Genomic DNA, 15,802 nt, shown 5'->3' with positions numbered 1-15,802 from the left:
ATATCAATTATGTTCCTCAAATTATCAGACAAGTGTCTTCCCGGGAGAAAGCCCGCTTGGTCTTTATGAATCTCTCCCATCAATACAAAGAGCTTCAGTTTCAATGCAAGCCTTAGAAGACATCATCTGACTCACACAGGGGAGAAACCATTTAAATGCATGAAGTGCGGAAAAAGCTTCAGTCAAAGGGGAAATCTTAGAAACCCTCAGCAGACACACAGGGAAGAAACCATTTAAATGTATGGAGTTTGGAAGGAGCTTCAGTCCGAGTGGAACCCTTGATCCCGGGATCGATGAATAAGCCGGCTGGATCCCTCTTTGCTCCCCGGCTGAACTCCTAGGGCTTTCGATTACCGCCCGGGAGATGGCTGGGGGTCCAAAAGGGTCTTCCCAGGCAAAATGGCCCGGAGCCGGCTGAAGATTTTGGGGCCCCCAGTCAGCAGCTCGGGAGAACCGCAAGCCCCACGTTGGGCGCCATCTGTTACGGCAAAATCTGGGTGCGAGGCTGCTCTGCCACCCAGCTCATCGGACTAAGTCCGTGGGTCCCTGCGGAGGAAAATGAGCTCAGCCGGAGACAGGAGCAAGCAGCAGAAGATCCAAGTTTATTGCGCAACAGGTTCAAGGCGAGATTGAACCCCGAGAATGGGGCGACATAGACTTTTAAAAGTTCCCTCCAAGTCCCAGAATACAGTGCACGAAACGTCATGAATACATTTTGGGAAGGTTGGGTTTCATGGATTGCATCATGAATATTTTACACACGTCATGAATATGTTTACAGAGAGGTGGGGTTACACTGATTAACATTTAAGACAAGGGAGGGGGAATGTGCAGAGTGAGGGATATACATAAATAAACATTTCTTGAGTACCGGTGGTGGCAGGACAATGGGACAGTGATATGCATCGTCTGCCACCTGGTATTGCCCGGAGGAAGGGTCAGGCAGGACGATCTGACAGGATTAAGAAGTTCTTGTGTACGTGCCCTGCCGCTTCAGGGATTATGGAGGTCGGGGTGCCATCATGGAGTCCAAAGGGAGCTGAGTTGAATGACACCAAGAGCTAGGAAATCGGAGTTATGGTTGATTTTATATCAATTTCCAAAGGTTTTCTATGCTTTTTGACCTATTCCGTATTGGTGATCAAAAGCGAAACAAAATGGACACATTGTAGCAAGAATGGATACACTCACGTTAGGAATAGGGTGGGAGAAAGGCATAGGAAAGATGGGGCTTATTCCGCCCGCATGAAGACAGGAAAGAGAGCCCTTTATTTACAAGGCAGGGGTACAGTGTGGTGCCTATGCAATGGTGCGGGGGGCCCTGCAGTGCCCAGCCGGCCTCGAACCCCTTCAGGGAGCGGTGGGGAAGGATGGGTACCCCCCCCCCGTTCCTTCCGTATCAATTTACATCAACAAACTCCCACATGAGAGAAACCATATAAATGTCAAGTAGACAGAGGTTCAGTCCTAGTGGAAGTCCTACATCAACAGACTCATGGACAGGGAGAACTTTAACAGTTGACACCCTACAAACCCATCAACCCTCAAAGAGGAGAAGCTGATTAAAGGGAAAGATTGCAGAAAGTGCTTTAGTTATAATGGAGTGTTTAAGGAACATCTAAGGACTCGGAGGGGAGAACCCATTTAGATGTATGGAGTGTGGGACATGTTCCTTTCAGAGTCCACTCTTTTGTTCCCAGCAATGAACTCAGCAGGAAATCCATCTTAAAAGCATGTCATGTATTTGAAGTTCTGGTGTTTATATGTAAAATTGTATAGTAATGAAATAATGAAGGTAACATCTCACTCTAGTGAGTATAATTTTAGATGTAAGGTACCTTTTGATAGTGAGGGGGAGCTGGTGAATCTGGATTTCTGGGATGCTCATTTGCCTGGAGGCAGCTGGCAGAAAGCTTTTCTTCCTGAAGCCCCTGCAGATGCTGAGTTGCTGACTTCACTCCCAGACGACAGGAAGCGAAAGACACACCTCCATTGCCCTGTGTCCTTCCAGCCCCTTTCCTCCCTTGCTCCCTTCTGCCGGTTTATGTGCCTGACTTGGATATCCTGTGTGCTGTATTCTTCTATTGCTGAAACTGGATTTGCTCTCAGGAGCTACGTTTTGTGCCTCACTGGGGACCCAGTGAGAACTGTATGCTTTGAAAGCTCAGTAAACTATTACTGAAGAAGTCCTGCTGCCTCTGTGTGTGTTTTTGACCTCAGTGTGGGACTTGCTCTGCACGTGGCCCCTACCCTGCTGCTACTTGGCTCATGCCCTGGAGTTGCTCTACTCAAGCATGCAAGACGGTTTTTGCACCAGACTCTGTCATCCCCCCACCGCATGATCTCCAAGCACTGCTTCTTCACCCAAACTTCATCCCTGCCTCCTAAGCATTCTGAAGAAAACTGATAATACTGTAAGTTAATGGGTGATTTTCCCCCAAGCCTAATTGCAAGAGGGGAACGGAGGGGCTACAGGGACCAGGGAAGTCTCCTGGGGGGGCCCATCTTCACTCTTGAACCCCATGGGGCAACCCCAGAGCTCCTCCTTATTCTGGGGTTTGGGGAAGGTAGTATTTTTCCATAGTCCCAGAAGTTTTTATTCAGTCATGCTGCTAGGGAGTTTTCCTACCAGAGGACCACAGTTCATACTGCTATCATACTGATTTTACTGAGATGGGCTGAGATGGCTTGGCCAGCTGCCTCTGTGGGGCAGCCCCTTGTCGCCCCTTGGTCACTCCCTGGGTGGGGCGAAGTGTACATGCTCTCACGCTCAGGGGATTATGGCAGGAGGCCCTGATCTCGCTGCCTACGTGACTATCCCCTTCCAGGGTTATGGAGGAGGATGAAGCCTAAATTCACCTTAAAATGGCGTTGGAATGGGAAGAATTGGTTAAAGAATGGATATTATATGAATTTGCAAAGTTAGGTATCTTTCCCTGAGCTGTCAAGCTGAAAGGATACATTCAGACACAATCTTTGTAGCAGTGTAGCAGCTTTAGGCAATCGAAACCAAAATGGATACATTTCATATACTTTGCCCATAGTCTGAGCAGCAGGAGGGCGCTGAGACAACCGTGCAAAGGCTGAGCTGAATGGCTGGTTTGCAGAGAGTTTCAGCCGCCTACGGATTCCCCCATTGGCTAGCTGTCAAAACATAGCACTCTTGATTGGTGAGCTTCAGTTATTCATAAATCCCATTCATAAAACACAGAGTCCATAAATCCCATTCATAAAATGCAGAGACAGTCTTTTCCTGTATTTAATCGATGTGTGTGTTGTTCTTGTGCGACTGAGGGGAGAGGGGCTTTGGACCCAGGGGATAATGTCAGATGGTAAACACACCATCTGGGGGAGGGAAGCATTTTGCAATGCAAACCTTGTAGGGGGACGGGACCCCTCTTTGCAGCTGGATCGCCGGGATCAGCCCCTCCCCCGCTCTCCTGTTCCCAGAAGGAAGAGGGGAGGGGGGAAACCTTCATCTCCCCCCCCCAATTCTTTCCCTCCCCTCCCGGAACATCCTCCTCTCACCCCGCCCCCACAACCCCAGATCCCGCCCCCAAACATCCCACCCCTTCCTCCTCCTCCTCCAATCCGGCTTCTGCTGAAGGAATGGGGGGGTGAGCCCCCTCCCACCCTGCCTGCTTCTCCCAGAAGTGGAGCTTCCACTCCGGATTGCTGCTCCGCCCCGTGGCTCTAGGGGGGGCGCTTTCGGAAAGGGGAGGGAGGAGGCAGGAGACCCCCCCCCCCCGCGGATGTTGCAGGAAAGGAGAATCGGGAGGGAGGACAAAGAAGTAAAGGGGTCGCGGGGGGGGGGGAGGGGAGCAAAGGACCCAGAGACCCCTCCAGCTCCCCCCAAGCGCCTTCCGTGGGGCCTGGATCCCGGCACGCCTGCTGCGAAGGGGCGGAGATGGGGCGCCCACCCACGAGGACTCCCTGGCCCCCTTTCCCCCGCGCAGGCATCCCTAGGGGGCGGAGAGAAGCCAGGATAGAGACCCCCTGTCCCCTCCCCTGCTCCCGTTGGGGGGCAATAGGGACGGAGAGATGGGTTGCGCCTGGCGAGGGATGAGCCAAGGGGGCTCTGGGTGCAGGGGAGACTCCGGGATGGGAGAGGGGCCAGGGCCGGGGGAGGTAGGGGGAGCATTCCCGGGGCAGGGAAGGGCAGCATTGGGGGAGGGGAGATTGTCTGGGGGGGCGTCTCCATCGTGGCTTCCTTGGGGACTATCCGGAGGGGCCGCCTTGGCTTCTCCCTCCCGCCCAGGAATGCCCCCCCCTTCAAGGCGACCAGAGAGGGATCCCTGGAAAGTGGGGTCCTTCCTCTCCCCTCAATCCTTTCCCTCCCCTCCCGGCACCTCCTTCTCTCACCCCGCCCCCACAACCCCAGATCCCGCCCCCATAAGTCCCACCCCTCCTTCCTCCTCCTCCAATCCGGCTTCTGCTGAAGGAAGGGGGGGTGAGCCCCCTCCCAACCTTCTCCCGGAGGTGGAGCTTCCACTTCGGATTTCTTCTCTGCTCCGTAGCTCTAGGGGGGCGCGCTTTCGGAAAGGATGTTGCAGGAAAGGAAAGGAGAATCGGGAGCGAGGACAGAGAGGTAAAGGGGAGGCGGGGGGCGGAGAGGGGAGCAAAGGACCCAGAGACCCCTCCAGCTCCCCCAAGTGCCTTCCGTGGGGCCTAGATTCCGGCACGCGTGCTGCGAGGGGCGGAGATGGGGCGCCCACCCACGAGGACTCCCTGGCCCCGTTTTCCTTGCGCAGGTATCCCTGGGGCGCGGAGAGAAGCCAGGACAGAGACCCCCCCCCTGTCCCCTCCCCTGCTCCTGTTGGGGGGCAATAGGGACGGAGAGATGGGTCGCGCCTGGCGAGGGGTGAGCCAAGGGGACTCTGGGTGCAGGGGAGACTCAGGGATGGGGGGGGCAAGGGCGGGGGGAGGAGGGGGCACCCCCGTGGCAAGGAAACTCAGAATACGGGGGTGGGGGCAGGAAGACCAGTCCTTGGGGGGGACGTCTCCATCGTGGCTTCCTTGGGGACTCTCCGGAGGGGCCGCCTTGGCTTTCCCCTCCCGCCCAGCAATCGACACCCCACCCTTCAAGGAGACCAGAGAGGGATCCCTGGAAAGTGGGGGTCCTGTCCCCCCCACCCTTCCATCCTGCAACCTCCATCCTCTTCCTGCCCCATAAGCCCCTGCCCTGTCCAGACACAGCCATTCTGCCCAGTCCAACCACTGGTCCCCCTGGAGAGGAGAGGAAATCCCCAGAGGAAGAGGGGAGCGGCTATTGGTTTCCGCAATCCCACCCAGGAAGCAGCCAGAAACCTTTTCCTCTCTCTCAGGCTTCCATCTTTATTGTCTTTTCCACTGAGGATGAGGATAATGTACATCTGTCATCAGAAACGGGTGCAGAGTCCATGGAATGGCTCTCAGGATTGATACAGAAGTTGCACCTCAAAAGCATTTCTGTTCCTGTTATTCTTTGTAGGCAATGTCAGAGTGACTGACAAGCTGAGATACAACCCATCAGCATCCGATGACAGCGACTGCATGAATCTTCCCAGTCAAAGGACCCATTTTCAGGATAGACAGTGCCTGGGGCTGGAGGCTCTACACACCGGGTGTGCCTGTGCAGGCCAAAGACTGCCAGTATTAGCACAGGTGAGGTGTGTGACCTTCCCAAATTTACACACTGTATGTGAATGAGAGTTTGTGGGTGGGATTATAATTTATGGCAACCCTGTGATTTTCTCCACCCATAACATTTCGTGAGCTGATATTGCAGTACAAATTCCAAAATAACTTTAAAAAAATCACAAGATGATGATGATGATGATAAAAATAAAGTTTTATTTATACCCCACCCTCCCCAGCCAAGGCCGTGCTCAGGGGGATGATAAGAATAATTGCAGTGGTACCTCGCAAGACGAATGCCTCGCAAGACGGAAAACTTGCAAGACGAAAGGGTTTTTGGTTTTTTGAGCTGCTTCGCAAGACGAATTTCCCTATGGGCTTGCTTCGCAAGACGGAAATGTCTTGCAAGTTTGTTTCCTTTTTCTTAACACCGTTAATACAGTTGCGACTTGACTTCGAGGAGCAACTCATAGAACGCGGTGTGCTAGCCTTTTTTGAGGTTTTTGAAGACTTTGGTGATTTTTGAAACTTTTCCAAAACTTTTCTGACACCGTGCTTCGCAAGACGAAAAAAATCACAAGACGACAAAACTCACGGAATGAATTAATTTCGTCTTGTGAGGCACCACTGTATTTATAGCCTGCCCATCTGGTTGGGTTTCCCCAGCCACTCCGGGGAGCTTAAAGTACATAAAAAAGATAGTAAAACATCAAACATTAAAAACATCCCAATGCAGCTGTCTTCTAAATGTCTCTTTTTTAAAAAAACACAAAAACATTTATTAATAATTTCAGAGTTACAAGAAAAAGAATAAAGAATAAAGAACAACTGCAATACATAAAAATAGAAAGAAAGCAAAACGCAAAAACATAAAAACCAATACAACAATATGACAAAAAGGGGGGGGGGGAGGAAAAAAAAGACACAAATCCCAGATTACATATCTCCAACTTCCATTTGCTTGTTTCGTTGACCTCCTCACACCTCCCTTTTTGTATTCTAGTTTAGTTAGATTATTTCAGCAAATTCTTTCCATCTTTCTCAATTTTTGTTAAATAATTTATCTTATCAATTTAACCTATTAGTTGGCTCAACAGATCCTTTCCATCTTTCCCCATATTCTGTTATTCAAATTACCTTAATTTATTTAACCTTGTCTTACCATAAAGTGCCTTAAGGCTTAAAACTTAATACTCAGTTATCCATAACTCCTGATGTCATTTCTGCTAGAGTCATATATATTCATTCCAACATTTTCCCTAATATTCATTCATTTTAAACTAATTCCCCAAATAAAAAAGTTTCTTTATAAATTTTCTTCCAATCTTCATCCAGCGTCTCTTCTTCCTGGTCCCGGGTCGTGTCAGTCCTTACTGTCCATTCCATCTAGTCCATCAACCTGGAAGTCTTCTGTCCGAGGCCCTTAAGTCTCTTCCATGCCCCTTCTGCAAATCTTCTTTTTGTTTATACTTGCCCTTTTCCTTGTCTTTTTTGGTCTCTTTCTTAATTTCTTCCCTTTCTCGTTGGAGAGCAGATCTCTGGGGGATTCCAATCCAAAATTGTCTCCGTCTCCCTTCATCAAAACCGCCCACTCCCCACAGTCATCGGTGTACTCCAAAAGGTATTTAAAAGCATATTTCAGAGTCTCTCCCAAATTAAGAAGCTCCTCAGCTCCAGACTCCCCCTGGCCCACTCCAACTTCAATCTTCCATAACAGCGGCTTATGCTCCTGTAGGGCCTCGGGTCTCTCCATTTGTATAGTTTGAGGTGCGACCGCATCCTCCTCCATTATCTTCTGCACTTGCCCAGTCAATACAGGTTCATAGGTCGGTCCTTGAATGGTTTCTGTCTCAATATTCCCTACTTGTCCACAGTTATTAACCACAACAGTCATCAAGTCCATTTTCTCATTCATCAAATCCATCTTTTCATGCATCTGTTCCAGCAAGGCATTTGTCTTGCACAAAGCAAGCACCCAAACTTCCTTCCAGCTCATACTTAGTCAAGGTCAAACAAGTCTGGTCCCACGATCTTAATCTGACAGCTGTTGAGTCCTCAAGTAGACTGTAGCAGCAATTTAACAGGCTCCCTCTAGAGGAGACAATTTCTATTTGTATCCATTTCTTTAAGGCAAGTCCAGCAAAAGAAAATTACTTTCATTTTTCAGATATTTTGTTTCATTAGAATGCAAAAGGCAACATTGGAATCAGTTTATTTTTCTTCTTTAGTTATCTGTCAAAATATTCCATTCACAGTCAATGAACCTCTCCGACTATTTCTGTCTCTGACACCCCGTTCCCAGGTTAGAGACGGTGGAAACTTATCTTTCTTCACTCCCTCTCCTGCAGGGGTTAAACAAAGTCCCTCCCCCTTTTTCTCCTACTTCCAAGGGGGTTTCAGTAATTATAAATGAAGGAAATTAAGACTTTTTTAACGACTTTCCTGGCTTTAGCTTACGCGGTTTTTGCTTTAGACTATATACAAAAAGCGGAAGGTGGACTTCCTGTTTTGAGCCTTCCCGCTTTGATGCCAAATTAAGATATTTCTTGATCCAATTTTCCGTTTCTACTCATGGGTACTCGTTTTAAATCCAATTGTCCACAAGAAAAAGTCAGCGCTCACCGGCAATGGCTGTGTGGCTTCACTCCGTGAAAGTAGCAATAAGTTCGCAGCACTGCGCAGCTCACCCCACTTCGCTCCGGCGCCCCAAAAAGAGGTTCCCAGTGAGTAGGGGGGGCGCTCCTGGTGCCCTGCCGAACCCTACGTTCCCAGGCTTCCTCCGCCTGGGATTTCTAGCGGGTCCCCGCCTTCGCCGCGGCGGGAAGACCCAGTTTTCACGGAGCTAGTTCCTCCGGTCGGAGGAACTCCGCCATTCGCCGATGGCGCTAACCCGGAAATGTCAGAGAGTTGCCCATTTCCTTGCCCTCTGAAGGGAGGGCATTCCATGGGGCAGGAGGCCCTCTGTCTGGTTCCCTGGAACTTCACTTCCGCCAGCAAGGGAACCAGTAGAAGACCCTCGGAGGAGGACCTCTCTGTCCAGACTGAGTGATGGGGGTGGAGACGCTCCTTCAGGTCCACAGGGCCGAGGCTGTTTATGGCTTAAGGTTGCAGATCTTGTTCCTCCATAACGATCTCCAGAGCAAGTTCCATGCATAATTAGCTGAGAAATCTATTACAGTAGTACCTCTGGTTGCGAACGGGATCCGTTCCGGAGGCCCATTTGCAACATGGGCAGAACACAAACCATGTCTGCACATGTGCAGGTCACGATTCACTGCTGCGAATGCATGTGACATCATTTTGCACGTCTGTGCATGCGCGAGCGGCAAAACCCATAAATAATTGGGTTGTCACGGGACACAAGACAGAAACGCACAACCTGAAGCAAACGTAACATGAGGTATGACTGTACTGAAGACAAATAAGCATAACAGGATCCAAAAAATAGCAAAAATGTAACTCACAGTAAAACCCTGAGCATACCAAAACAGGTTGTACTCCTTTCGTGTGCATGCACACTTCTTCAGATACACTGAAACAGATGTCACCAGACCCTTATATATCATGGGAGGTTGGGGTGGGGGTTTTCCTCAGAAGGGTACTCCTGGGATTCCCATTTGCCAGCTGCTTTCCTTCTGCTTCTCCCACTCTCTCCATGCAATGTGAGGCATTTAGACAGAGGTCCATCTCCATCTCCACAGGAGCTTCCCTGAGCACCCATTCAGCTGACCCCAAGCACCAAGCCTTGTCACTAGTTCTCTGACTGACCCAGACCACAGTCCCTGGAAGAGATGAAGGCCTGGGTCTCCCAAAATGTGTCCATATGGACCTCCTGAGGTCAGTGGGACTGTGCAGGTGATTCATGAAGATCTAGAGGTGGAAATGGGGGCAACCACTTGATTTGAACGGCAGTCCCACAGGACAACGGTATTCCAAGATCATTCTGTGTTATTAAAGATGATTGAGGATTATGAAAGGTTGCTGATGCATTACTACCATTAGACATCATACCATTTTCATTTCCTAAAAATTGGGAACATGGGGAGGACATGGGAGAATGTAGGAGATGTTGAAATAAGAGAAGGTGCTAATGGCGACTGATGAGCCCTTTTTTTTCCTGTGTTCTCTTTCCTGAAACCCAAACAGGATTTCCTTTCTGCCCACTCTGAAAAAGGTGATGGAGAAGACAGAATTGCAGGGGACAGGGCACCTTTCATTCATTAGGAATAGCCATTAAAATGTGTGAAATGTGGAATGCTTCACTGAATGAGCACACATAGTTCACATCAACGAACACAAAAAGGAAAAAACCCATTTAAAGGTATGGAGTGCAGAAAGAGCTTCTCTTTCAATGCAAAACTTACAACACACCAGCAGGCTCACACAGAGAGAAAACGTTTTATGTGCAGGGAGTGTGGGAAGAACTTCAGTCATAATGGAAGCCTTAGTAAACATCAACGGACACACACAGGGGAGAAACCATTTAAATGCATGGAGTGTGGAAAGAGCTTCAATCAGAGTGGAAACCTTAGAAATCATCAACGGACTCACACAGGGGAGAAACCATTTCAATGTATCGAGTGTGGAAAGAGCTTTAGTTTTAGTGGAAGCCTTACAGCACATCAACGGACTCACACAGGGGAGAAACCATTTGAATGCATGGAGTGTGGAAAGAGCTTTAGTTTTAGTGGAAGCCTTACAACACATCAACGGACTCACACAGGGGAGAAACCATTTAAATGCATGGCGTGTGGAAAGGACTTCAGTAAGAGTGAACACCTTAGATCACATCAACTGACTCACACAGGGGAGAAACCATTTAAATGCATGGAGTGTGGAAAGAGCTTCAGTCAGAGTGGAAACCTTAGAAAACATCAACGGACTCACACAGGGGAGAAACCATTTAAATGTATCGAGTGTGGAAAGAGCTTTAGTGAAAATGGAAGCCTTAGGAACCATCAACGGACTCACACAGGGGAGAAACCATATAAATGTATGGAGTGTGGTAAGAGCTTTAGTAACAGAGGATGCCTTAGTACACATCAACGGACTCACAGAGGGGAGAAACCAAATAAATGTATTGAGTGTGGAAAGAGCTTTAGTAACAGAGGATACCTTAGAAATCATCAACGGACTCACACAGGGGAGAAACCATTTCAATGTATCGAGTGTGGAAAGAGCTTTAGTTTTAGTGGAAGCCTTAGACAACATCAACGGACTCACACAGGGGAGAAACCATATAAATGTATCGAGTGTGCAAAGAGCTTTAGTGATAGTGGAAGCCTTAGAAAACATCAACGGACTCACACAGGGGAGAAACCATTTAAATGCATGGAGTGTGGAAAGGACTTCAGTCAGAGTAGAGTCCTTAGATCACATCAACGGACTCACACAGGGGAGAAACCATTTCAATGTATTGAGTGTGGAAAGAGCTTTAGTTTTAGTGGAAGCCTTACAACACATCAACGGATTCACACAGGGGAGAAACCATTTAAATGCATGGAGTGTGGAAAGAGCTTCAATCAGAGTGGAGACCTTAGAAATCATCTACGGACTCACACAGGGGAGAAACCATTTAAATGTATCGAGTGTGGAAAGAGCTTTAGTGAAAGTGGAAGCCTTAGAAATCATCTACGGACTCACACAGGGGAGAAACCATTTAAATGTATCGAGTGTGGAAAGAGCTTTAGTGAAAATGGAAGCCTTAGGAACCATCAACGGACTCACACAGGGGAGAAACCATATAAATGTATGGAGTGTGGTAAGAGCTTCAGTCAGAGTGGAGACCTTAGGAACCATCAACGGACTCACACAGGGGAGAAACCATTTAAATGTATGGAGTGTGGAAAGAGCTTCAATCAGAGTGGAAAACTTAGAGGACATCAACGGACACACACGGGAGAAACCATTTAAGGGTATGGACTGTAGAAGGAGCTTCAGTCAGGGTGGAACCCTTGATTTATATCAACAGACTCACACAAAAGACAAACCATATACGGTAAATATCAGTCAAAGTGTAAGTAAATAAATAGGTACCGCTCCGGCGGGAAGGTAAACGGCATTTCCGTGCACTGCTCTGGTTCGCCAGAAGCGGCTTAGTCATGCTGGCCACGTGAGCCGGAACCTGTACGCTGGCATCCTCGGCCAGTAAAGCAAGATGAGCGCCGCAACCCCAGAGTTGTCCTTGACTGGACCTAATGGTCAGGGGTCCCTTTATTTTTACCTTTATTTAAGGAACATCCAGGGACTCTCACATGGGAGGACCCATTTAGATGTATGGAGTGTGGGATGTCTTCCTCTCAGAGTCCACTCTGAGCAATAAACTCAGCTGGAAATCATTCCTAAAAGCATGAGCTATACGTGAAGTTCTGGTGTTTATATGTAAAACTGTATAATTATGAAATAGGGCAACATCTCACAATGGTGAGTATAATTTTAGATGAAAGTACCTTTGGTTTTTACACGAAACTCTGTCCCCCCCCCCCCCCACTGCATGATCTCCAAGCACTGCTTCTTCACCAGAACTTCATCGCTGCCTCCTGCCCTGCGGGTTCTGAAGAAAACTAGAAATACTGAAATTGAATGGGAGATCTTCCCCCAAGCCTAATTTCAAGAGGGGGAAGGAGGGGCTGCAGGTACCAGGAAAGTCTCCTGGGGGGCCCACCTTCATTCATGAACTCCATGGGGCAACCCCAGAGCTCCTGCTCATTTTGGGGTTTGAGGAAGATGGTCCCAGAAGTTTTGCTTCAATCATGCTTCTCAGGAGTTTTCCTACCAGAGGACCACAGTGCTGTGGCTGCTGTTGTTGTCATGGACTGGCTGGTGAGGGGGGGGAGGCACCAGCTGGGGGACCAACAAGGGAAGAAGGCTCAAATCCGGGGGACTGGTGGTGGGATGACAATGAGTAGAAAGAGGGAGAAAATGTAGCAGACCGGAAGGGGAGATGTTGCAAGCTGAGGAGGAAACAGGGTTTGGTGAGCGGGAAGAGCCTGGGGCAGAGAGCAGTTCAGGCTCAGAGGGAGGAGAGGAGGGGGCCTGGAGACTCTCAAAAGGAGAGAGGAGGTTTTGCATTGCCAGATTTGGAATTTACCATGCGGCGGCAGGATTGGTTTGGATAAAAGACTGGATGACACTAAAAGATACGGACCTCTTAGACTTGGAAGGCCACGAGAATCGGTCTGGATGGCACGCTTCTTTAATATACAAAAAAGTGAAGGTCCACAGGGGATTTTTGAGCCACGTGAAATAAAATCTGGAATAAATATAAAGGAATACTTGAGCCAAAAATACCCTTGTGGACATCACCAAGAGAAGCCATATACTCATGTTAGAATATTTACAACTAGCAAAACTGACAGGAAGAGTTAGAGGAGTATTGAACCAGAAAATACTTGGAGAAGGGAGATTATTTAAGGATTATATAAGGTCATATTGTACCAACCACACCATATTAGCAGCACTTGAGTGATACTTGTAAACACAACAAATAGTGTTTGTGGAGTAGACGGGAACAATATTAAAGAATATAAAACTGCGGGGAAAACAACGGCAGTATAAACAGTACAATGAGAATGATTGGAAGACTCGTTTTGTCAGAAGTCTTTTTTATTTAATTAGGAAGATTAAGTTCTTTCATGCACATAAATCTGCTTTTTCTTCTTTGTTTTTCTGTATTTTCTTCTATCCTTTTTTCTTAATTGTTTTTTCTTTAATTTTCTTTTTTGCAGTATGAGATTGCAAATTCTTTATATATGTTTGTAATTTAAATCAATAAAAATTATTTTAAAAAATAAATCATTTTGTGGCCGGCCTGATCAAGCGTTGCTTCCTCTGGTTAGCCCCCCTGGAACTATACTTCTTTCCAGACCCTGGGGTCACTAGAGGACTGGTGGCTCCTTCTGGCAAATGGTCTGGTGCGCGCTGGATCACCAGTCCTTCCTTGCCCCCCCTTGAATCCGGGCAACCGAAAGTCCCATCTGGGGTGCCATCTGTTGTAAACAAAAGCTGCCCTTCTTCCCTTATGGGGGACACAAGAGCCCTTTATAGAGTCCCTTGTAGGTTCTCCATCGGTAGGAGAAAACAACAGAGGCAACCAGAGACTATTGAGAAGCAAAGCAGCTAGTAAGTCTGATCTCTATTGATGTGTTGCAACAGGGTGCTCCCCTCACACGCAGAAAAGGAGGAGGACCCAGAACAAAGGTGTGCCTGCCTTTATATAGACATTTTAAATTCCCTGCCCTGGAGCTCAAGACCACCCCCACATACATCATACCTACATCACAGAAAAGGTGGTCTACAACAGAAATTTGAATGTTGTCATTTTTCCTGTCTGCCAGGTTATCTGATAATGCCTTATCAGATTCCCTTTCCTGGTAGTCTGGCCATTCCTTTGAGATGGTGATTTCCCAATTCCTGAGACAATGGGAAGGTTCCCTCACCTCCTCCCTCCTTGCAGAGTAAACATTTGGTCAGTTTGGGAGTCTAAATGGTTTCAGGACGGTCTTCCTGTGCTGCTCCAGACATGTGGTCTACATATCTATGTATGTGCTTGCTTGGTACATTTATGAGCATTTATTATATATATAAGACCTTAAATTTTTTATTTACATGATTCATCCAGTCCAGCCTTTCACATGACAAATTCTGCATTTACTTTAAATAAGCAGGGAGACAATATACCGTCCTCCTTTCCCAATTTTGTTGTTCCATATCCAGTACAAACTGTAGCTTCTTGTCCAACATGGAGATTTCTCAGGAGACAGATGAGGTGATCAGGCACTCCCATTTCTTTAAGAACTCACCATAGGTTGCTGTGGTCGACACAGTCAAAGGATTTTGTATGGTCAATGAAGCAGAAGTAAATGTTTTCTAGCTTTCTCTATAATCCAGGGCATGTTTCCAATTTGGTCTCTGCTTCCTCTGTCCCTTCGAAATCCAGCTTGCCCTTCTGGAAGTTCTCGGTCCACATACTGCTTAAGCCTGCCTTGTAGCATTTTAAGCATAACCTTGCTAGTGTGTGAAATGAGCGCAATTGTGTGGTAGGTGGTGTGGGATGTGAAACACAAGAGCAGTCAATTACAACATTCCTAGAGTGTACATGTTTAGACATGGGGAGGGATGTTTGTCCAGCCAGCAGGTAAACTTCCTGTTTCCCTCTGGGCTGGGACAGACTTCCTCTGCATGTGACTAGAGGTGGGTGTGGCCTCACCTGTGCAGGTAATGATAAAAGTACAGGGCAGGGGCAGCCATCTCTCTCTTGCCTCTCTTCCTTCGAAGAAGCAACATCTACTAAGCTAATGATGCCCTCTTGGCTCCCAGCCAAGAGAGGAGACAGGGACTGTCTTATTATAAGATAGACTCCAAATGTATATTACTTCATTAAGCCTAAGTCTGCCTTCTGGGATGTGATTGTGAACAGAATGTGAGTAAACTCTTTTTATACTTTTGTAAAAGACTGTGTCGTCTCTTATATTTTATGAGGGAATAAGGGGAAATAGAATAGTTATTATAGAGGCTTAAGCGAGACTGAGCAAACGCTGCCGTTGCAAACTTAAAATAAAGGGGAATGTTTTACTCTGCTGATATTGGAAACTTGTTAACACAAGTTGGATAAGGATATAATCAGATAATATATACTCTCCTGCATCCCTGAACAGGTGGAGCATTCTTTGGCACTGCCCTTCTTTGGGATGGGGATTCAGTAGGGACTTTGGGATGGGGATTCAGTAGGGACTGAAACACAGGACAGTGACCAGCCCTTCCCTCTGGGGACAGGAAACAGTGAACTCCCCTTTGTCCTCAGGAATGTAATCATGGGGAGGGGAAAGGAGGAACCGGACAGGTGAGAAGACCCTCAGGTTACCACCACAACTCCTCCTCCTTCAGAGAAGTCACACTTCTCTGAGGTCTCTCAGCCCCACTCACCTCACAGAGTGTTTGTTGTGGGGGAGGAGGGGAAAGGAGAATGTTAGCCGCTTTGAGACTCCTTTGGGTAGTGATAAAGCCAGATATCAAATCCAAACTCTTCTTCTTCTTCTCCCTGAACCCCTCCTCTGTGTGATGTGTCAATGATGTAGTCATGATGTAGTCTTGGGGGTGTAGCATGGGGGATTAGCAGCTAATAAAAGTTGGGGTCTTCTTTTGTTGGGGGTTTCCATCTTGTTCCACCTGGTGGCAGGTGGGAGTC

The 15,802-nt window shown here is 47.8% G+C and overlaps 1 protein-coding gene and 1 pseudogene across 2 annotated transcripts in view; both read left to right on the top strand.

Annotated features, from left to right (window-relative positions):
- Positions 1–3,583: 3,583 nt before the first annotated feature.
- The window catches only part of LOC114592133 (uncharacterized), a 37,773-nt gene continuing 25,554 nt past the window's right edge, over positions 3,584–15,802 (top strand). The window contains 3 exon segments of the mRNA XM_077935568.1: positions 3,584–3,791; positions 5,471–5,643; positions 9,763–11,497. Coding sequence (XP_077791694.1) covers positions 9,883–11,497 — 1,615 coding nt within the window. The 5' untranslated portion in view covers positions 3,584–3,791; positions 5,471–5,643; positions 9,763–9,882.
- Positions 11,649–15,802, top strand: part of LOC144324923 (uncharacterized) — a 78,036-nt pseudogene continuing 73,882 nt past the window's right edge. The window contains exon 1 of the transcript XR_013394491.1: positions 11,649–15,037. The product of XR_013394491.1 is annotated as an uncharacterized LOC144324923 (transcript). The remainder of the gene's footprint in view (positions 15,038–15,802) is intronic.

This window comes from Podarcis muralis, chromosome 10 (genome assembly GCF_964188315.1).
Source record: "Podarcis muralis chromosome 10, rPodMur119.hap1.1, whole genome shotgun sequence".
Classification (NCBI taxonomy): domain Eukaryota; kingdom Metazoa; phylum Chordata; class Lepidosauria; order Squamata; family Lacertidae; genus Podarcis; species Podarcis muralis.
Note: the sequence above shows the minus strand (reverse complement) of the source record. Positions and strands in the feature narration are given on the sequence as shown.